This window comes from Arvicola amphibius, chromosome 9 (genome assembly GCF_903992535.2).
Source record: "Arvicola amphibius chromosome 9, mArvAmp1.2, whole genome shotgun sequence".
Taxonomy (NCBI): domain Eukaryota; kingdom Metazoa; phylum Chordata; class Mammalia; order Rodentia; family Cricetidae; genus Arvicola; species Arvicola amphibius.
In genome coordinates this window covers 82,820,757-82,845,503 of record NC_052055.2, presented here as the reverse complement: position 1 = coordinate 82,845,503, position 24,747 = coordinate 82,820,757, and the positions used below count along the sequence as shown (strand labels likewise).

Sequence of the window (24,747 nt, the reverse complement as noted above, 5' to 3'; positions counted from 1 at the left end):
GTTGAAGTCATCTGAAATCTGTCAATTTAGAAAAGGCATCCATTAAATCTGACTTTAAGGCAGTTTCTTAATGATTGATCAGGAAGGGCTCAACCCATTGTGGGTGCTGCCATCCCTGGATTAGTGATCCTGGGTTCCATTAAAGGACGGCTGAGCAAGCCACGAGGAGCAAGCCAGTAAGCATCACCCCTCCACATTCTCTGCATCAGCTTCTGGCTCCAGATTCCTGCCAACTGAGTTTCTGTGCTGACTTTCTTTCGTGATGAACTGTGATGTGTCAGTGTAAGCAAAATAAATCCTTTCTTCCAAGTTGCTTTGGTCATAGTGTTTCATTGTAACAATGCTAACCTTAAATAAGACATCTTACTGTTTAGAGGGAGTAGGCAAACTATGAACGAACTCTCCACAAGAGATCTATCTTCAAGTTTCCCCAAACTCAGAAGTTTATAAGATTCAGTATTTCAAAGTTTCAAGATTATGTGTAACTTTTGGTAGTCATACTTCTTGGGTTATTATTTTAAATGCACATTTCCAAACTTTGAATGACAGGGTTCCATTGGTATTCTATTGGTAATGGTAGGGTTTGAGAGTGGAAAGATTACATCCTTTGTGTTTCATGCCACGATGTGACATAGATTCTTTCCCCTGGTGGCATATAATTTTTCTTTTGATATTACTCTGACCGCCCATGACTGAAGACGTCATTTAGCTGTTGACGATGTAGTTTAGGGTCCCAAACAGATTTGCTAACTCAAGATTCTGTTTCTCTTGTTGGCATCTCTATAATAACTCAAAAAAACTCAGATAAAGTCAGCTCTTTTCTTCTTCATAGATGGCATTAATTACTTATTTCTCTTAAGTGTAAGTGCTTTACCCTAGACTCTAATATTATCAGACGTTTTTGTTTATTACAGGGTTTCGTGTATCTCACTCTTTCTTTATATAGCCTATGATGACCTTAAACTTGTAATTCTCCTCCACCTTTTGAATCCTGGGATCACAGACATGCTCTGCTGTAAGCGATGCTAGGAATCAAACCAGGTCTTTCTGCATGCTGGGCACACTACCATCTGAGCTGTATCTCCAACCCTCCCCAGAGAATTCTGATACATAATTCCTGCTGCCTGATACTCAAACATAGTGTCATTGCTAATAACATTGTGTTGTTATAGTATGGTGATACGTTGTATTTTTATAGAACTTTTTTTCTCTTAAGATTTTGTTTGGTTCTATACGGAGGGATGTTTGGTTGATTGATTTTTTTTTAATAAGACTTCAAACAATGGTTGAAGCTGCCTAGAAGTCAGTATTTATACCAGGCTGACCTCAAACTATGGCATTCCTCCTTCCTTAGGCTCTCACACTTTGATTATAGGCAGTAGCCATCAGACCCAGCTCATTTTCATTATTCTTAATAATGCTTGACTCATAGAACTAGTAAATAAACAATTGGCAAGGACAGTCATCCTGTTGAGTTTCTTTATCACAAATACCTCTAAAATAAGCATAATACGCAAGTGTCTAATTGATAACAGGGACAATGATTCCAGGTTAGACAGGGACATAAACTAGGTGGCAGCACTCTAGTGGCACAGATGAAATTATAAAAAAACAAGTTTCTTATTGTCACAGTGTTGGTGTTTTGTTTTGTTTTGTTTTTGCTTTTGCTTTTCCAAGGCAAGGTTTCTCTGTGTAGTACTGACCATCCTGGAACTCACTCTGTACACTAGGCAGGCCTCAAACTCCATGAGCTTCTGCCCTTCAAGTGCTGAGAATAAAGGTGATAAAGGTGTATGCCACCACTGTGGGGCCCACAGTTACGACTTTAAAAACAACAGATAAAGGCTTTGTGTAGAAGAAGAACATTTATTCTCTTGTACAAGATGCTACAGCAGAGATGACAGTGAGGAAGTGCTTTTGAAAATGACCACAAGCAAATCCAAGTGTGATTTAAATTAGAAGGAAAAAATCTGAATTGTCTTTGGCATTTGCTGAAGCCGTCATTACAACTCTTCATTAGGTGGTTGAACTTATCTCTATTATGTAATAAGTTTAAAAAAAGTTTACCTTTTGGCTTCTTTGAATGAGCTTTTTCACTTTGAACACTGCAATGATGGGGTATTGATTAGTTTTCAAAGGATTCAATACTTGCAAATGAGGGATATTAGGATTAATATAAAATTAATGTGCTAGCTTTAGATATATAGTTGTGAAACACTCAATTTGGGTGGCCTAATACTTTCTTAGTTAACATTTAACTGGGAGATTTAGACCTCACTTTGCTTAATTTCTGTGTTCATGAATGGTAATACCTGTCCAGCTGCTCCACTGGTCTCTCTTCCCTCTCCACTAATACCTGGGTTCCCAAAATTGACATAATAGTGTGAGAACAGACACATCTCTCAAACACTTGGGACCCCTGCTCCAAGTCCAAAGAATGTACTGCATTCAAATTGTTATTTCAACTAAATAAAGGTCCAATAAACATTTGTTTACATTTATCTTTGTAGGCAATAATTGCTCATATTTTTTAAGTATGATTATCTCAAGATCTAAAATCCTCAATTCTTTTTAAAGTAGTTCTGACAGTACAACTGCATTTTCATGGTCCTCTCAGAACCATATGTAAATATGTAAATATGACCAGGGACTCAAGGCTATAGCCTTAATCAGCCCTTTAATCCCTTGTTGTAGCAACAAAATGTTTAGAATTGAACTCCTTTTCCAGATCTGCGTAAGTGCTAGAGGCATGTGCATATATATGTAGTGACCACGAGGCTTCTGAAATACTTGCTTAGTGATTCCTTTGAATTTGTTGTTATGAAGTCTTAGCTCATGGAAGACTATTGAGCGCCATCCATATAACTTTTGCTGCTCTGTTAAAATGCTTCCGAACCTTGTTTGATAGTTAATGTTTAACACTGTGTTGAGCTAGAGCTGCAAGGACCTGTGAGGAAAGGAATAACTTTTGTTATCTCTTTTTAAGATGTGTAGCATGATTTTTATGAGAAATGGCTGGCCCTACTTACGCATCTAGACTTATATCGTCTGATTTACCAGGCATTTTTTGATTCGATATTCAAAATAACATATATTTTAAAGATATGTTTGCTTTTCACAAAGAATGGGTAGAGAGTATTTGTGTAACTATAGAAAAAGGTCATTTTCTGATGATGTTTCATCATTTATCACCAAAAATAAGTCATAATCTTAACTAAGCTATTCTTACATCACTTTTGCACATCATAACACTACTGTATTACAAAAGAAAATATCCACACACTGCAAAATGACTTAACACTTGAGAAGAAAAGATACCCTATTTAATATTGAAATACTCATATCCATTATCCACATAAAAAGATATATTTTCATATTTTTAAGGTACATCTTTAGCTTTCTTGTGAGGGAGCAATTTGGTTTAAGTCATAAAACTCCTTAAGAAAAAATTTATTTTCTACAAATGTACACTATCATCCAAACTGCTTATTGTGTCATCTTCCTTTTCCCATTTTTTTGAGTTTCAAGAGTTTCTGGTGATAATGATAGTATAGTTACTCAAGATAAACAGAGAAGTCTAAAGAGTATAAAGAAGCAAAGAATGATACTTGTAACTTAGTACCCAGAAGCAAACAGTGTTGTCTTTGCAAATTTATGTCCACTCCTTTTTCTGTGTATATTAGAATTGGGATTAATCCTCTTTAAAAAAAAAAAAAAAAAGCATGTGAAGTAAAAGCCATTAGGATGAGGAAATGAGTGAGCTGATATTAAATTAGAGGGACCTTGGATGCACTTTGTTTTTATTTTACAATGGTCTACTCAAGTCCAGGGCTGGCTTTTTGTCCAGATTATTAAGTAGTGGGGGAGAGCAGCATATGTTTAAATGTGCTCTATTTTATTTCAATAATTCTGCGTTCTCAGGGCTATGCATCTCAGCTGTTGCAAATTATGTCAGGCTAAAAATTGGTTACCAGCCCAGATAAACAGCTTTTTTGAGTGAAATAAATCCAAATAGAGTGAATTGTTTTGTGATTTTGAGATTAGCTAACACTCAATGTCCAAAGCATTTTATAACGCTTTGAAAATAAATAAAATAATTTATCGCCTGTCCCTGCCTACACTCAACACCCAAGAACAACTCTGAAAGTCTTGCTTGCTCTTACTATGTATAGAAATAAAATATATTCTGTTGCTCATTAGACTTGCCATTCAAAATTTAGTTAGAAGAAATCTACTAACATTTTCAGTGTCATTAAAATTTCTATTTCCAAATGATTTTGTTTCTTTGTTTTTAATCCATGGTCCAAAGTGTGCATATAAAATGAGCAATACAAAAGTTCTAGAAATCTCTGAGAAAAGTGATAGTGGCATAATGAAACTTTCATATTAGATTTTTTACTATCTTATTGAAAAAAAACTGATGTCCTTCCCATTGTAGTTTCCATAAAGATAACTTTTCCTCTCTCTTTTATAGCATCATCCCTGTCATTATGATTACGGATCCATTTGGAAAGTTCTTTCTCTTCGGCGCAGCATCCTGTTTTTAGTTCTTGGTAGACTGTTTAGTCTACACCATGAGATGTTAGGCTATTGATACCTTCCTCTGGTGGCTTATGTGAGAATATGTCCCCAATAGGCTCAGGTGTTTTAACACATGGTCCCCAGTTGGCATCTCTGAGTGGGGAAGTTAAGGGAGGTGTAGCCTTGCTACGGGAAGTGCACCATCAGGACAGGATTTGAGGGTATAAATCCTCATCTCTCTTCCAATTCGCTCGCTGCTTGTACTTGCAGTTGAGGATGTGATATCTCTAAGCTTCCTACTGCTGCTGCCTTGCCTGCCCCTTGCTGTCATGTCTGCTTGTGATGATGGACTCTTATTCCTCTGGAATCTAAAGGCCAAATAAACACTACTGTGGGTTGTCTTTGGCCATGGTGTTTTCTGACGGCAACAGGAAAGTGAACAAGATACCACCATAAGTAAAGGCTTTTTTCACAAGGCTCTCATTTTGGGTTACCTGACTTGTATGTAGTCTTTTCCCTTTTGTTGCTGAACTCTTCGCTATCACACAGGTCTTTCTGTAACTTCCAACAATTTACTTTCTATCTTATCTCTCTACTAAACTCGTTCTCTCAGTGTTCTCAGTAGCCTCCTCCAAGCTCACCATGATCATTCTCAAACTCTGTCTATAATTTGACCTTTGGCCAATCACTTGTTCATGAAATCCTCCCCATACATTTTGTTTTTCTACAGGGTTTTAGGTTGCAATATTCTTTTCCCCTTTTGGAGTATTCTCCCTGTGCTTCTAACTTTGGCTGTGCTCTCTCAGTATGTCTACCCCATACTGACAGGACAGAGGAGGGGGAATGGATGGGGAGCCCACAGCCTTGGCTTCCAATCCTGGCACAGTCTGGTATCATCTGGATGTCCTTAGGAAAGTCACAATCTCTTGACTCCATTTATTTCTTTTCAAGACAAGACAATAGCACCAAAGATAGGCAGTAGGGGCCTCATGTAGGCATATTAACTAGGCTGAGAGATTCAAGCAACTTTTAACTCTAAACTCTGCTATCCCCCATGTCTTCATATCGTAGATGGAGGAAGAGGCTCAATTTATCTCCATTTTTCCTATGGGGAAAATAGCATGTTTTCCCCAAAACTTTGAGATGGAGTGGGCTCCATCTATGAACTCACTATGTTGTTGTCTAGCTTGTTCTCACTCAAATGATCCTCCATCTGCAGTCTTTCATATAGCTGAAATAGTCATCACCAGGCATCTCTTATCACCATGTACCATTTAAGTTAAGAATTATTTATTTGTATTTATTTTTGGTTTCTTTTTGAGATAAGGTTTTCTCTGTGTATCCCTGACTGTCCTGGAATTCACTCGGTAGATCAGGCTAGCCTTGAACTCTAAATTCCTCCTGTCTCTGAAGCCTGAGTGCTGGGATTAAAGGTGTGTTCCGTCACTGGTATGCACTCACAGAGACTGAAACAGCAGGCACAGGGCCTACATGGATCTACACCAGGTTCTCTGAGTGTATATTACAGCTATTACCTTAGTATTTTTATGGGAATTCTGACTGTAAGAATGAGTGGATCCCTGACTCTTGTGCCTGCTTGTGGGACTCTTTTCCTCTTATTTGGTCGCTGTGTCCAACTTCGATATGACAGTTTTTGCTCCATTTTATTACAATGTATTTTGTCATGTTTGGTTGTTATCTCTTAGAAGCCTGTTCTTTTCAAAAGAGGGACAGAAAGGAAGGACCAGGTGAGAAGAGGAGGTGAGAAGGAACTGGGAGAAAGGGAAAGAGGGGATCATTTTAAGCAAGATATATTGTATGAGAAAAGGTCTATTTTCAATAGCAGAAATAAGATTTCTTTTCTTTCCTTCTTTTTTAAGAGACAGGTCCCTTTGTGTATCTGTGGCTGTCCTTTGTCCTTTGTCCTGGTCTTTGTAGACCAGGGTGACCTCAGACTCATAGAGATCCACCTACCTCTGCCTCCCAAGTGCTGGGATTAACGGTGTATGCTATGACCACCAGGCTACGAAAAAAGATTTTTAAAAATATGTTTTACGTTTTCTCTAGAGTACCTAATACTGAGCATTAGTACTCAACAAAATGTTAGCTGTTATTTTCATTAATAGGATTATTATTATTATTTGCTTATTGCATAATTAATTATGACAGCTAGCATATTTTAACCTTTAATTATTAATAAATCATGGTGAAGCACTCATACATATTTATAACCTATCTTCCTGAATGCTCTGCCCACACTCCTTTCTACTCTTATTATTTTGAATTTAAAACAGTAACAGAAAGTATGTTACTGGCAATAAGACTGGTGCCACCATTCTTGTAAGTGATGCCAGACTATCTCGAGAGTGATGTAGTCTTGGTTTTAATGTGCATTTTATGACAACAGGGCAGGGACAACGCACCTACAAGAAATTCTCTATGGAGCTCTCAAGTGCCAAGAGACAAAGTGGAGCTGTAGCACCCCTCAAATCACAGCCTACCACCTGGGGAGTAAATATTTGTTTAATGAATTATGTAAGAAAGTCCATCTATGTAAGGTCAAAATCTGTACTAGATAGTCACTCAACAAATATCCATTAAGCAGCTTCCATGGGCATGCCAATGGTCATTTTAGAATCAGAATACAAAAATGAACATAAAATTTATATTCTAGTAGCAAAGACAACCAAAGCTGAATTTAAAACATTAAATTTAAGATACTATAAATTTGGCACCAGATCATTAGAATAAAGCAAATATTTCAGTAAAGGTACACAAAGGTTTTTGGTTTCCTAGTGCATATAAAAGTTGTACTTATATTATACTGTAATTGATACTATGCAATAGCATTAGATCTTAAAATTATTTTAGTGCAAATGATTCTAATGGCCATCTGAGTTGTTGGAAAAATGATACCAACTGGAGGGTTCAATTTGTGAATATGTGTCATTATCTGTGAAGCTCTGTATGAGTTAATATCCATATGAAAGTAACTGAAATCAGATGAGATGGCTTCAATGGGTAACACAGCTCAGAGTAAGAGCAATGAGAATCTCAAAAAGACTGGGTGCTTTTTCCAGTGTTATAGAACAAGTTACCTTGAGTATCATTGGTTAACAGCAACTCTGCTTATCAGAATTCTCTGGTTCAAATATTAGATTGAGCTCTGCGTATCTGATGTGATGCACAAGGCTCCATCTTTCAGGTCATCATGGGGATACATGATTTAGTATAGCTTCACTGCTAGATAGTGGCAGTCTCTCATCCTCAGTGAGGCTAGCCTGGGCTATTTAACATCACAGAATCAGTTCAAGACCATCACAATAGGAACTGTAAGCCTGCTTGAGGCACGGTGTCAGAAGTCACACAATGCTTCCAATACAGCGCAATCAGTGTCGCAAGTTAGACCTATTTAAGAGATGAAGGGATAAAGTCCACCTCTTGATGGGAAGGGTTAAATGGAATTTGTACATTTTTTTTCTTACCATCTGTGGATGGAGAGTCATTATCTCACACTGTCCTGTCATTGACCACAGCTCATATAGGATGAGATGAAGGCAGATACTTTCCCACTGTTAGGGAGCAGTATATTTACAACTGAAAAGTACATTCTGAACTGAGGGAATAGCCAGCACAGCATGCCAACATGAGCCAACAAGGGGCTCATTGTAGTTGGAAAAGACATGCAAAAGTGAGTGTTTAGAGATGGTAGTAGAGAGACAGTCAGGGGCAAACAGTACAGGGGTTGTAGACCACTGTGAAGACATGGCATTTTACTGTGAGCTGGAGGTGGGCAGTGAAAAATTTAAAAGACAAAAAAATGACAGATCTTCTTTTTTGTGTGTGAGTGATATAATTTGACACTAGAATATTTATGGCCTCCCTGGGTTGGACTTGAGAGAGAAGGCAAAAATGGAAACAATAAACCCAGCAGCAAATTAAGTCAAGCAAGAGTTGGTGGTGATTTAGACGTTGAGGGCAGACCCGACAGCATTTTCTGCAATAATTTGTTGACTAATAATGCAGAGAACATATTCTAGGATTGCTGGTCGTCATCCCTAACAGGCTTTCAGTTTTCTTTTAAAAATTACATTTAGTTATTTTTATGTGTCTTCTCCCTCATCATGCACTTGAAAATGATTCAGTACACATGTACTGATGTGGGTCTTTCTACTGGAATGAACATAATTACGAAAGAAACGTTGAATCTTTCAGAGATTATCATTAAATGATGGCTGAAGCCAGAGGCAAATAGATGAGTTTATTTAGAGCCACTGCTTCCTCCTCAAATTATCTGTCTACTTGGTTCTAAAGGACAGCAAGTGGATTAGAGCTAAAATAGTGTACCTGGAATAAAAAGCTTCCCTAAAACTGCCAAAAAAAAGTCATTAAGTTGATGGAACATTTTTTTCATTAAGTCTCCACTAAATGTTAAGCGGCAAATCAGAGATTCAAAAAAAGATAAAGATCTCAAAAAGCACCAAGAATTCTAACGTGGCATTGTAAGGGTTAACCTCATACATAAGGAACACGAGATTAATTTATCAGCTAATATGGAAGTGCTGAGTGGGAATGTTAATGATCAGCAAAGCACTCAGCATTCTTGAAACTAAGTAATGTATATTTTAATTATTTTTCTGTGTGTGCTCACATCCATGTAGATCAGAAGACTTCTGAAAGTCAGTTATCTGCCACCACATGGGAGACGTGGGTCAAGCTCAGACCTTCAGGCATGGTATCAAACAGCCTTACCAGTTGATATAGCTTGTTGGACCCACTTTCTCAGTGATTAATTATAAACCTGCTTTATAGAATGAAAGGGTCACAGTTAATTCCAGTGTTAATTCCACTATCTTCTTTGTGGTTCCCAAATTCCTGGTGGTTTACATAATCACTCTAAGCAAAATATTTCATGTTAATGTTACTCTTTTTAGAGTTATATGTATGTGTATATATATGCATATATATGTATATGTTTATGTGTATATGCATATACATACACATATATAACCTCTCTATATAAAAATATAGGTGTATCGTATCTTTAGATCTGATTTTTATAACATCATAGACATGTCAGAGGGCAGCTTTATTATGTATTGTTTTAAAACACATTAGAAACTGGGTCTGGTACTTTATACCATAATCCATAACTCAGTCGGATAAAATTGGAGGAATTCTGGGACTTTCTATTACAATAAAATTAATATTTAAAAAGAAAATCAGTAGTGGGGCCAGAGATATGACTCAGCAGTTATGAGCACCTGTTGCTCTTTCAGAACACCCATTTCCCAGAACCTAAGAAGATGCTTCGAAATCACTTGAATTCCAGCTCTGGCTCCAGCAGATCCAATATGTTTGGCCTCCGTGGGAACCTGCACTCATGTGCAAATACTCACATGCAAACACACACACCTACACATATTTTAAAATAATAAAAATTTAAATACATTCTAAAAGTCCCTATCTTCAGAATAAGAGAAAAAACTTTGCTTTTTACTCTGACTTAAAACAACTGTCCTAAGTTCACTGCTTCGTTTTCCTTCTCCATAAAACTAAGAGGAAAGGCCAGTGGTGCTGAGTAATCACGCTCAAGACCCACCCACTGCCAATTTTTGAAACTCTCTGTGTGAAGTGAATGAATAACAAGGGTTGAAAAACAATGCATTAAATCGTCACTTAGGTAACAGCAGAACTCTGGCTTTATAATTCGTGTAGCCATAGTATCAATGGCTAGAGATAGTAAAGTCTCAGGATTTACAGGGTCCCAAAATGCAGAGACTGTAATCAAAGACTTTCTAGTCAAAATTAAGAACAGTTTCTCATCTGAACTCTCTAAATCTGTATATCATAAGCAACTTAAAACAAGAACCACTTATGCATAATTATTTGAGTGCAATATATGTTTAAAAAATAATGTCAATTACTTAAGCCTTAGAAACGAACCATGAGAAAGTGGATTTCTTCAGAAGACATTCTGCTGGGAGAAAGCTACTTGCTGTTAGCTGTCATCTGCTCAAAACTTTCATTTTTCTGCAGTGATGTTGGGTAAAGAAGGTATAACTCTTCCTGTGAAGGATATAGAATCGAAACCCTATGTTCAAAGTTACTGTTGTAATTTTTGATTTTTAAGTAAGTGGGCTCAATAAACTAAGTGGTAATAAACTTTCTAAATTTTAACCCATCATATTAATGACAGCTTATTGAGATATATGAGAAAGGATGGCTGATTCGTAGAAGAATGAAGTGGAACATCTACTTGCACTGATTTTTCTTAAGATTAAATCCACAATATCCTGAAACAGTTTTGAAACATTTCACTACAAATTTTGCTAGTTTTTTTAAAGTTAAACAAATCTTATAACAATCAGCAGTTAATTTCTCCTTCAATTTCAATGTGTAATTTTTAGCAATAGAGGATATATACAAATGCTATATTTTGTAAAGATTAAATTTCAAAATTACAACCAGCACCGTGATCCAAAAATCATCCATGTAGATGCTTAGAAAATTGGATAAGGACCTCAAATAAATATTAAGTTATAAAGTAAACACAATTAGAGTCCTTATTCTTACATTCTATTGCATTTTTGGTGCACTTTTAAATCCTTGGGGCAGAAAAATCTTCTCCTTCTTTTAGCCAGCCTAGTAATAGCAAGAAAGACATGTGCAGGTGACAGCTAATAGCTAACACTGATGAATGTAGGTGTAGCCAACAAAGAATCCACTGGTTATGCGGAATTTCTGCAAGCGTAGCTGTGTTTAAAGACCATTTGAAAAAAAATTACATAATGTACAGAAAGACATTATGAAAGGGAAGTGTATGATATTCAGTAGAGTGTGGATGCCTATATCATCCTTGCATCTACTTCTGACTTTATGGGTCTGTTATTCAATTATATCTTTACATTTCACACGAATTTCAGTGTCTGGTGTTTCCCATATGAATGACAACCTAAGCTTCACATTTAAAAAAAAATCACAGTCACACCTTTTCTTGCATCGTGAAAATTATGACAGAGGAACAATAGTGTGATGGTCAGAACAGTGAAGATGTTTAAAAACATGACCTGTGCAGCACAGGACAACAAGTTCCCTTCTCATTAGCTCAACCACCTATCAGTTTGTTTTACAGTATAAACTTGAAATCAATCAGAAATGTGGGCTGTGCTTTCAAAGAACTCTAGACAGTGAAAGTAAGACTTGGGAAGTTTGAAAATACAGGTAATACATACCAGAGGTTTGATAATAATGGTTAGGGATCGGCTAATAATTGAAAGCCAACCAAAAGTTTTATGGCATTGGAGATGTAGCTCAGTTACTCATGTTTATAAAGCATGAACAAAGCCCCCTGAGTTCAGTCACCAGCACTATATAAACTGGACGTGATGGCCCATGCCTGTACTCCCAGCATCCAGCAAGTAGAGGCAGGTGTATCAGAAGTTTTCATGGTCATCCTCAGGTACATAGGGAGCTTGAGGCCAGCTTGATCCAGGTGGGAGCCTGGCCCCTCAAATAAAGGAGTTCTCAGTCATAAAATTGCAAGGCGTTTTATGAAATGCTATATACTTTAGCATCAGAATGACATCCCTCTTTTGTGACTCAACTTTTAATAGTAACCAGATGTAGAACTTGACAGCTCCTCTCTCACCTTTTCAGATCATCTCTCCTACCACTTTGCTCCAAATTCTGCTGTCTTCCTGCCAGATTTAGTACATTGTGTTTTGTATTTTCTTTGAAATCAGGAAAAGCATGCTAAATCGTATTTAGTATTTCATACATTATTGTGTATAAGATAAAATCATTACAGGGGTGCTACTTTAGAGAAGGGCCAAAGGTGATAAGGTCTCGAGAGGATACACATGAAAAAGGCATGGAGCATGTTGAGGAGAAGCACAGGAAGAGTCAAGGATTGTCACTTAGAAATCAGTTAGTTACTTCTGCCTGGGGCTAGTGAAGGTGGGCCATGCAATCACTGTACAGAGTAAAGCAAATGGACACATTTTTCTAAAGATGTCTTGGAAATTTTACATGATCTTTGGAGATTAGCAACTTTGTATTGAATCCACACTTTGCATTTGACAGTCAGAATACAATGATGTTAATTTCTTGAGTAATGAACTCTCGTTACATGTACATAAATATGTAATTTTGTCTCCTTTGAGGTCTTGGAAACAGTAAAGTTCTTTTCCTTTAAGACATTGGATTTATTCACTGGACATAAATTCATCATGTGGAAGTCATAAGTGCTAGACTCCATCTTGAGTGGACAGTTATTTCATTAAAGTCAGCCTGCCTTCCAGAGCTAATAAAACAGTTGTAGTGTTTAAAAACATGTCGGCTTCTTAAGTGTATCTTCTTCTTTAAACATTGACCAGTTGAGATAAATGTTTTTCATCTTGGCCTTGATTGATTGTTACACACACACACACACACACACGCACACACACACACACACACACACCATAAGAGAATACAGTTAATGAAATAAATTGTTTGCTACATGCCTATGATTATTTAGAATTATATTTTGAAACAGTTATACTAGAAGTAAAACTACGTTTAGTTTTAAATTTTAATTTGGTATGGAGAGATATCATGGGAGATACACAAAAATTTGAAATGACCAACATTCTGAAATTTTCTATTAAAATTGGTCATAATTGTTATCTAATGGTTCCCAAATATAGTCTGTTCCTCCTTGATATCAACCCATGAATATCAAAAAAGGCAAGACTATAGACACCAAAAAGGGACAGTGTAAACTGTACTCTGTAGCTTAAGTTGGACGTCTAAGTGACAGAGAGAAACCGTCACTGATCTCAAACACACTATCTGTGCATTTAACCCAGTGGCCTCAGGCATTAAGAAATGTAAAATGCAAAACCAAAAGTACATAGAAACTAACACTAAGCCATGTGGTTGTTTATTTTCCCCCTTCAAGTTTCGGAGTCATTTTTAAGACAAATAGTAACTTGACTTAAATTCTAAATACACTCAAACATACAGGTTTCCTAGCTGGAGAGTTTCCATGCCTGGGGGAGGGGAGGTGACAATTGGTGCATTCTATCCAGTGCACGTGTAATGATAATAAAGTTGATTGGTTGAGCCTTGAAGCTCCCCCCCCCTTTTCTCTCTTTCTATAGAGTAGTTCAGCAGGGGGTGACAGGGCTCTCCCCCATCGCCACCAGCTCTACTAACAAGACGTAGGTTGATACCATTTTTATTGTTCTGCTGGGGTGGGAAAGAAACCATATGCTTTAACATTTTAAATGGTTACACCAAAGAGAAAATTGAACCAGGCCCCCTCCCCCATCCTGCTGGACTTTGGGGTGGGTTTGTTCTAAATATTCAGTGGACTTGGTTTTAGCTTAATGTCTCTCCTCCTGGACAAAGAGTCTTGAGGGGAAGAAATATTAAGGGCTTTAGAGGAGCATTGGACTAAGTGAAATGTGGAGTGGGAAGCTTACATCTGAAACCCACCCCTCCCCTGGATACCAGGCAAAGGCAGTGAGAGTCGGAACCAGCTGATGCCTCTTCCCGTTTCCAGGGTGAAATTTTCACAGCAGCTAATTCTAAAGGGAAGAAAAATCCCTTTCCAGCAGCGGAGAAGATCCAATCACCCAACCCAAGCAATGTAACCTTTTAGGCAGGCTTTTTAGAGAAATCCGCATTTTAAAAGACAGCATTCACGGTCCAAACCACGGGCCTGGAATCAGAGCTGGTATGAAAATATGAAAAGCCTCTTTACACTCTGAGTGTTTGAAACGATCCGATGAACATAGCAAGTGTCTGCCAACGCTCAGCGGCTGCTGGTGCCGCTGCTGCCGCCGCCGTTCCTCTCAGAGGGCTGGACAGAGCTAGTCCTGATTTCAGCACCTCCGGCGCTGGACAGCTCCCTGCACGCCGCACCACCGCCTGCTTGCTTTTTTCCCACTCTCGCTTTGCATTACTGGAGATGCATCTAAATTACGTCCTGTTCAACAACAAGTAGATTTTTTTTTCCTGTACGGGAATTACAGTAGGAGATTCTCTCAATTAAACTGCATTTTCTTCTTTACGGACTTGGCTGTCAGGCGTATTTATCCCGATCTCCCCTCCACCCCTTTTGCAGGAACGAGTCTTTGGGAACGTGGTCCACCCAGGGATGTAAAACTGTGCTTACCGATGCATCCCATACGAAATGCTTATGTGATCGGCTCTCTACCTTCGCCATTTTGGCTCAGCAACCTAGAGAAATAGTAAGTAACAAAGGGAAAACACGGCTTTAATGCAAAGGCAGGGACATTGTGGCGAGTGTTTCTCCAGGGAACTGCATTTCAAAGGGGGAAATAGAAAATTGTTGTAGGGTGGCAAAATCGGGTTCTTCTCCTCAGCTACAGTAGCTTGGTGGAATGAATTCTAGTTGGTGTGCGATAACTAAATTCTACTCAGTTCTATGTCTTATAACTTGGTATTTCTGCAGTATAGTATTGAAGATGTACTCTGATATCACTAATATTCTGCAAACTTTCATATAAAAATAATTGCCAAGTCAACGTTTATTTTAAAGCTGGAAGGCTGTTCTGGGAGAATTTGTGACAATGCTGTCAGGAGTGGAAGGAAGACCCCAGACACTACAGCTGAACACATTGCATATCTGCATTGGACGTTTTCAGTACAGGTTTCCCAGGGTGTCCTTGGATACATGTGTATTTTTAAATCAAATTAAGTTTTCATGGAGACGCGGTTGTTTGGAACTGTAAAAGCATTCCTTAAAAGCATGTAGATTTTTGCAAAAGGAAAAAGAAATAGTTTCAGGTAGAGAGAGCTGTACAGAACAATCCAAAAGAAAAATGATGTTTTACCAAATGTATTTTGACAAAATTTTACAGAAAATTGAAATAATAACAAATAAATGTTCTGACAAAATACTATTCCTGGCTAAATTTGGCCTAGACATCACTCCTTTTACTTGTTTTCATGATGCATATACCTAATAATTTGATACAGATTTTGTGGCACACTTAGTGTATTGCTTCAAACTTCTAATATAAAAATTTATATAAAACAGCTGTCTTCGTTAGCTATGGTCATGTTACTGTCTAAGAAAAGAAGCCATTTGGATCAGTGGATGTTTATACTATGTATATAAAAGATTTTAAAAGCTATAAGCTTATTTTTCAAGGTCATGGTTTTAGGGACTGATACTGGCACTATGGAAATTATCTCCACATACTTTGTTCGTAAGAAAAATTATATCCGAAGATCCTAAGTATAGCATTCCATTTTCTTCTTATTCTTGGAAGCCACGCAAGTAAAATTTAATGTGGGGATACTTGCCTCAGAACAAAGTTGTCAAAAGTCAGAAAGTTTCAGTTTTTCAGTAACTATGTACCATAGCATCACGATTTGTAAATAGGAGTAGCAAGGCAAATCATACCAAGAATCATATGGTGAAATGATTAACCTGTACTTAGTTGGGGTGAGGGGCACAGCAAAAACCTGCTGCTTCCAATTTCACTCAAGGGAAATTTCACCTGTAAATGATGATTCAGTCGTAGTTTGGGGTCCTTGAGAAAACTTTAAGTAAGTAATGGGGTTGTAATCAAACATTTTAAACTCTGAAGACTTCATTACTTCGCAGTGTGAGAGAAAGGGGAGCTAGACTTAGTCATTTTGGAGCTTGAGGGTGTGTGAACTGAGTGTTCTGTGGTTAATTATCTGGTAACTATAACAACTATTTATGCTACTCTTGAGTGATAGCTTAATTTCTCCGAATTTAGAATTTATTTTTATTCATGTCAAATTTCTCTTTCTTTTCTTTCCCCCCTTAACTTACAGGTCATGGAATCTTCTGGGGCCCCTTCAGTAACTCTCATAGTAGGCAGTGGCCTCTCCTGCCTAGCCTTGATCACCCTGGCCGTTGTCTATGCAGCGCTATGGAGGTATGTAATGAATGAGTAGACTTGAGATAGAGAACTCGGATTCAGTGTGTTAAAGTCTTCGTCACATATCGAAAGCAGCATTCTTTGTAACAGAATTAGAACTTCTGTATTTGAACTGGAACACAGGAACCATATTAGCTAACTTTATTCCCTTTATTTGTCTCTGGTAAAAATAGATAAATGAAACACACATGCATACTTTTCTTCTAGCTGATATGATGGTAGATTTCAACAAGTTCCTCATGTGTAAGCACAACTCTCTTATGTTGCAAGTTCCTTCCCTGTGATATATTGTTTATATCCATTGCTGTTGGACCTCAGTGCATAGTTGGTACAGTCAAAGTTCTCTCTGCAGGAATAGGATGTCAAGTTCTCAAGTGCCAGACATGATTTCAGTATGTCCTGCACAATGAGTAAAGACTGCTCTGATGTTAAAAGCATTAAGAAAATTCCAATGTTCTCTACGAAAGGTCACATACTTTACTGTTTGCTGTGAGTCAGATTTTGAGCAAGTTTGATGAAAGGATATCATAGAAATATGAAAAGGAATTATTGGGAAATTTTCTCTCGTATTTTAAATTGCATCTATTTAATAGTCTGTTAAAATTTAATATTTTTTCGTGGTAATTTCTAGGTAATTGTTTAGGATGGTAGTAAGAATTGGGCCTATGAGGTTTGGTGTGTGTCTACTTAGGTATTGACAACATATATGTACGTACCATATGACCAAACTTTTAAATGGATTTTATAATTTTAATAGTTAAAGGCATTATAACCATTGCCATTGTTAAGGTGGTTTAAAATGCTGTATTACATTAGTATGCAGATAATTATCTATTGTTTCCTGACTATTTGATTTATTTAAAATTGCAAAAGTTGATGTGCCTACCTCAAAGACTTTTATGTTTTCTTAGGGTCTTATACAATCATCTGAAAAATTAAAAATCAATTACTATTTAATAAGGGATATTTATTTAGATTAATATTGATATTTAAATAAAACATTGATGTCCATTGTGGTTTTCACTCTCTTGAAAGGAAGAATTAATTGTGAAAGATATTTAAATAGTCAAAGATATTAGGATTTTTATGCTTTGTGAAAAAAGAAAGTGTGCATACATTTAGGCCTGGGTACATAACAGAAGTTCTTCATCACTGCAATATTATGGTACATCAGAGAAACACTTGACAGAATGGTGAAAAAGGAAATTTAAAAGATGTCTGCTCTTGGGATGACATTGTTGATAACAGAATTGTATGTTTAAAACTCAATCAGGCTGTTGTCCTGTAAAAACAAACTGACAGGCTTGCAGAAGCCAACTTCCCATGAGTGAAGGACAATGTCTTTTTAAAAACATGAAGCAATTGGCTAAGATATTAGGTAATCATGATAACATTATAATTCTTACCCCCACTGGAGTCTTTAGAAGTAAATTCAGTTTTCAGCAGTTTCTGTTCAGGTATCAATTCTACCTTCTGTCATGTCCCTCCCCCTCTTTCTCTTCACACACACACACACACACACACACACACACACACAAATAGCCAATATCAGTATATGATCTGTTTGTTGATTGAAATTCAGAAAAGACAGACCAGTCACTTACTACAATGAAATTCTAGGAATTTCTGAAAATCATCAAAGTGTCTATCAAAACCTATACTGATGTTGAGAATTACAGAAAAGAGTTCCAAGCAACTGCACAAATCTGGATTCCTAAGACTTAAGTGGTCATCACTTCATCGTCTATCCATCGGAGAATTGAAATAATAATTACTTCTTGATAGAAGTATGAAGACTCATGAGTTTCTCAATGGATCTCGGATCAAGATCCATTCAAAGTGCTTCATAAACACCACCAAGAACATAAACTCTAAAACATTTTGATTCAGTTGTAAGAGTGCTGAGAACCTTCCTGCCTATTTCTCTAATAAAAATATTTAGGGTTAATTTTTTCTAGTGTTTTCTAAAATGAAGTATCATGCAATTTACTTTATAGTTGATATGCCGGTTTGAAACTTGTAGTTGCTCCATGTAGTGCTTTCCAGATGTTTCTTAACAACTGAGAAGGCTGAAAGTGTGGCTCAGTGGCGGTGCCTGCCTTGCATTTGTGATCCGCTTGATTTCAGTTCTCAGAGATATCACTTTCTTTGCCATCAACACTTTCGGTTATCATGATAATGTTGATAATGGTAATAATAATAATAATAATAATACATTAAGTTGTTTTCTCTCCCTCTAGCCATACAACTAGTTAAAGCACACTGTTGCATCAAAAAACAATCCAGCATATCCTCTCAGTCATAATAATAAGGATGATAATAATAATACATTAAGCTATATTCTCTCCCTCTAGCCATACAGCTAGCTGAAATACACTGTGACATCAAAAGGCAATACAGCTTGTTCTCTCGGTCAACTTATTGACACAATTTCCACACATTCACAAATTTCCTTTAAAATATAAAATGTCATACGACAGCGTGGAAAGTCGTGACAATTCTTAGCAGAATTTAAGGCAACAACATGACTCAGTATTATTGAGGAAAGGAAGCATCTCAGTAGCATTTGGGGCATCCAGTTGGTCTTTTATATTACTCAGTCTGGGTTTTGTTTTGTTTTTCTGTTTATAAACAGAAAATGTCACTGAAATCCTTTTGATGGTGTCAAGATGTGTGTTTGTATCATCATGGAAGCCATTAACATCAGAAAAGATTTATAGCCTTCATCCACAAAAAAAGAACAAGATAATATTTGTCGCTACCTTTAGCAGCCCAGTGTATGATTTATCATATGTTTAGATATCCAGAATGGTCAACAACTCTTGAAGCCCATTTTGTGCTGTCAATCAAGATTAATCCAATTTGTGAAGAAAATTTCTCTTACATTATGAAACCCAATTTTTGTGTTTTGGTGGTTTGTTTTTGTTTGTTTTTTTGTTTTGTTTTGTTTTGTTTTTGTGTTTTTCAAGACAGGATTTCTTTGTAGCTTTGGAGCCTGTCCTGGAACTCACTCTGTAGACCAGGCTGGCCTGTGAGACTATAACTTTCATAAAGTTCCTCTAGATCTTTGGTTTCTCCATCTATCATTGCACAGAAAATCCTATGCCTGCTGTGGAATGAGGTCCCATGTTATAATACAAATATAACAGACCGAGACACACATCATGTGCAAGATTCTTTTACAGTATTGGTACTTAGTGGCAATCACAGGGTACAGTTAAGCAAAATAATTGCTGCCCTTTCAGGGTAAACAGCTGGTGGAACCTTTGATTCTGAACAGGTTTTGCTGTTACTTACATTCTTAGTGCACTTTAAATCATATAACCGATTATATATATATATGTGTGTGTGTGTGTGTGTGTGTGTGTGTGTGTGTGTAAATTTCTTTCTAAGTGTAAAATATGGCTGTCACCAAGAGTATTTCAGTCTAATGGTAAATGATCACTTGAGACCATTTTTTACATATAAAGACTTCTGCTACTTTTTCTTCTTTTTCTTGAAAGAGATACTCAAGGACATAAGGAACAGCCTAGCTACATAAAGATGCTTGAGTAGCTACTGAAGTTTATGGCTTCACAAAAAGTAATGCATCCTTCTAGTATATAGGAGAGTTGCTTCAAAACCTGGGTGGGGTTTTACCGTTGGGCCTCAGTGTTTCTATTGGTTGATACAGATATTATAAATATGTATGTGCATATGTAAGAAAGTAATTATAATGATTAATGTATTTCTAAGAAATTACATTTCCTAGAACAAAAGAAAGTATTGTTCTCATGTATGTACAAGTTAGGTTCTCTCAATTATGACATATCACAGAAAAAAATAAGTCTAAAGGTTTCTTGCACATGCCATGTACTCTAAAACTGGGTACCTAAGGAAAATATATATGAAAAATGCTTTTCCATATTCTTATATGAAACCTGGGTTCAAACTCCTTCTTTGAGTTAATTCCACTAATTATATGACATAAAATTTGCCACGTTTCTTTCTCTCTCTGACCAGGTACATCCGCTCTGAGAGGTCCATAATTCTAATTAACTTCTGCCTGTCTATCATCTCATCCAATATTCTCATACTAGTTGGACAGACCCAGACGCACAATAAGGTATGATTGCTAATGCCTCCGATTCTATTTGTGCATTGTTTTAGCATATAGTTGGTTACTGATTTGTCTAAGTATTTATTCTAAGTAACTATTGAAATACGTGATTTTAATTATTCCTTTAGTTTATGAATAAATGAATAACTAAATACAGCCTATTACAGTCAACAATCAATCTTTGGTTGGCTTACAATTATTTAGTGCTGTAGACTGTATCATACTCAGAAAATGTGTTTAACGTGACATTAAAGCTGTAAGTCTTCAAAGCATTGAGACACAAACAACCAATATTTTTTATTTATTGTCCCAATTGTGTAGCATTCAAATTGAATTCAACATAATGTTTGTGTTTAGGTCTAATTTATTCGTATACTAATGACTGAAATGGCTGTATCAATGAATTATAATCATAACATCACTGAAAAATCTACCTCCAAAATGGTGTATACACAATAATCACAGAGTCTACAACTATGTCTAGCCCTTTTGGAAATTTTTTTTGCTGAAAGCATTGTGGTACCTAAGCAAAATTGTAGCTATTTAAGCATATAACTACTTTTTGTCTGAGTGGAACTATATGTCCTAGTTTTGGGATTGATGAATGTATATTGATTGAATGGCCTTATTTTCTTCCATATGACTATCTTTACTGAACTGTTCTTCAGGAAACCCAGCCTCAAGTTAATTTACCCAGGCCTCATTGTCTTAGAAGTAATTAAAACAAATCTTATTGCAAACACCAAAACCAATAGTTAAAGGTAAACACTCCAATACTTCTTTTTAGAAGCTTTTAAAATAGATACTTATAACACATGTATAAAGACTATGTCTGGTTACCCTGCCAACTTACAACCCTAAGATTCATAATTCCCACCCAAGGAATCTATTCTGAGTCTAAATAGGGCCACGGAGGTATACCTTTCTCCTTGAACCACATTGCTCCAGACCAGAAAAATCCAAACAAAAACCAAAAAACAAACCAAAACAACAACCTGTTAGCCTAGAAAATAAAAACTACTTCCATGTTCTTGAGTTTTTAATACGTTTCTTGTTTTTTTTCTTCACAAAGAGATAAAAGAATAGGAAATTTATTAAAATCTAGTACATGGCCTTGTTAGGAATAAGTAATGTAACTTCTTAGAAGAAATCAATAACAGAATGGAAATCAGAGGGACAGAAAGGAAGACCAGCGGTGAACAAGAGACCAATTAGAATAGGAAGGAAGGAAGAAGGCACAAAAGTACCTGAGTTGAAAAGATGAAGCTGAACATAAGTCTCAGATGAGAAGGAAAGGGTTGTTGGAAGAAGTGAGGGCGAAGGAAGCAGAGAGAAAGAAAGAAAGAAAGGAAGGAAGGAAGGAAGGAAGGAAGGAAGGAAGGAAGGAAGGAAGGAAGGAAGGAAGGAAGAAAGAAACGCTTTCCTCCTGTTTGCATCCTCCCTGTGTGCTGGGCTGCAGATCCTCTTTGCTCACTTAGCCCCTAGTCTCAGTTCCTTGACTGACTGTCTTTGAACTTCCCCATGCAAAAGAAGTGCTTCCCAGAGTCCAGGAACCAGGAAAAACAAATCAAGCCAGAATCTGTTTGAGATTGAGCCCACTTTGAAGGTTTCCATATAAAATGCTTACTTCCCATCACTTTTTACATCCTAAATGCTAGGGTTCTGCCTCTCGTTGCACTGTGGAGAACAGTACTGTTCAGTAGGATATATATTTTTAAAAACTGTTTCATATGATGTAACAAGAAATTACTAGTGCAACTAGTAGAATAGATCTTTCTATAATGTTTATTAAGAAATTTATTGTTAAGGTTCTGATCTACATCTTGCCTCACCTATAGAAATACAAATCTAACCACATCCATAACTTACATTTTTACTGACTAAATTTTTAAAACTGAAAACAAACAATTGAAACCATTGAAAGATGTTATATTTAACTCACTATACCTACTACATTACTATTTAACAATGTAATTATTATGAAATTATTAGTAGACTATTTTATCACCTCAAGTCTTCATAATCTGGAGTATATTTTAATACTTAAATTGCCTCTCATTTGAACTAGCTACATCTCTATTTTTCAATGGTAACGCTAATGGCATCCATATTGTGATTGTGTAGATCCAAATGTTAGGAATATCCAGAAGCTAGAATGTTCAAAAACAAATGAGCAAAATATTCTCCTTACATGTCCATTTTAGCCTTTGCAAGGTTTTTGTGTCCTCATTTTAAAAATAGTATCTTTTCTTGATGCTTTTAAATATTTTGAATGTCAGAGGCAAGATAAGACAAGCCTTGCTTTCCTTTTCATTTCTGATTGTGAGAAATGGCTGGTGTGTGCTTATTAAAAACTAAAGAAAAGTTTTCTATGGTATGGTTTCTCCCCAGGAAACTAGCTACAGAATAGGTTTCATGTGGTGTTGGAACCATAGTGGGCTTGTTCCAGATTGACTGTGCTAATTTTTGCTGCTAGTTATTGATGCTTGTGGGGAGGAGTGGCTAGTAGGTGGTGATGATTACGTGGTTTTTCTCTTATTCTACATTAATTTTGTGTTATTGCTTCTGCATTGATGTTCTTACAAGCTTAGGGCTATTAATATTAAAATTACAAGGAGATAAAAATGGAAAAAAATAAAAATTTTATTCTAAATCATTTTAAACAGTATCAGATTTCCTATGGGGGAACAACTATGTATCTGATACTTGTTTTGAGTCTAATTAAATTGAACATATTTGATTTTATATGTGTTTTGGTATGTGACATTACCATACAACATGGTAAAAATGTGTATTTTTCATATAAATATAACCTGATAAACTCAAAGGAAGGAAGATTTAAAATTTAAAAATAGTGAATAGTAGCCAACTGTGTCGTATTTGGTTTTGGGTTATCTGTAGGACTTCTTTGCTATTATAGATGATTTGTAATTGGTCTGATTGCTATGTTTGACTTTTCTGATAAGTTTTGACTAGTGCTTAAATATTCCCCACTTGTAAAAAAAATGGAAACATATGAGAAAGAATCTTGATGAGCAAATTATTTGGTACTACTATCATGTCTACTTTGTGTGAAAACTGGCATTTCCTGCTGCTGTCCAGCATCGTGCTGAAGGGTTGAAGTGTAGTTTCTCCCGACTCTCTGTTGAAATATAATTGACCTGATTAGCATGCTGTGCTCTCTGCTTGCTTTTGAATTGGAGTAGAAACAGTCCAAAATAATCCACTGTTTAAAAGATGAGTATACTCAAAATTTAAACTCTAGATTCAACAGCTGTCAATAAAATAAGGAACTAAAGGCACTATCTTATCTCCTCTTAAAATGCTGTTGTAAAATTAAATTATAACTTGCTTCATTGTATTTTGAGCTTTTCTCATAAAGTATCTTGGCCATTTGATCTCTTTATACATTTATAAACCTCAACCAGGATATTCTTGTTTCACTCAAATTGACTGGCCATGAGTTTATATCATAAAAGCCTGTGCAATTGTGTAGTTGTTATAGATTATTTTTGATGTTGTCTGTTACTTTGCAGTAAGCAATGAATGTTTCAGATACAGAGAAACTCAGAAAACAGTTTACTTGCTCACCAAAATTCCCCCAAATATTTTTGTTTTGTTGCAAAAGTGTGTGATGTGCTTCATCATTCCAAAGATTCCACAGAACTAAAGAGAATGAAGCAAAGTTGGACAAAATTAGTTTTGTTGACTATCGTGGTAGTTAAGTAATGATAAGCAAACAAGAATTTAAGTGTATTTGAAGATAGCTCAGGGTTAGCATCTTAACCCCACTACTGGGTTAAAATGAAATATCACACACCCGGAGTGAGTAGAACAATCCTTGTTAACAAATCAGGAACAAAACTTGTTCTGGAGACTCAGGCAGAACCCAAGTCTTTTATATTTTGATACTTTGCCCATGACCTGTATGGAAATATTCTCTGAAATTGGCATAGCACAGTCTTTAACAGAATTCTGTGGCCTTTAGTCACCAAGACTCAATCAGAAATATACCTAATCCAATGTCTATATAGTACAGAATGATTCGGCATAAACATGTGGCCCTTTCTCTAACAGGTTCAGGATGCATGTCTCAGTGGAAAATTAAATATAATTCATTCAAAGGATATAAATAAACAGCACACAGTGGCTCGCACCTTTAATTCCAGCACTCAGGAGGCAGAAGGAAGGGGAACT

The 24,747-nt window shown here is 36.4% G+C and overlaps 1 protein-coding gene across 1 annotated transcript in view; it reads left to right on the top strand.

The window, feature by feature from the left end:
• Adgrb3 (adhesion G protein-coupled receptor B3) overlaps positions 1–24,747 on the top strand; it is a 710,232-nt gene that overhangs the window by 546,254 nt on the left and 139,231 nt on the right. Inside the window, exons 16-18 of the mRNA XM_038342237.1 lie at positions 14,636–14,762; positions 16,345–16,448; positions 20,454–20,556. Coding sequence (XP_038198165.1) covers positions 14,636–14,762; positions 16,345–16,448; positions 20,454–20,556 — 334 coding nt within the window. The remainder of the gene's footprint in view (positions 1–14,635; positions 14,763–16,344; positions 16,449–20,453; positions 20,557–24,747) is intronic.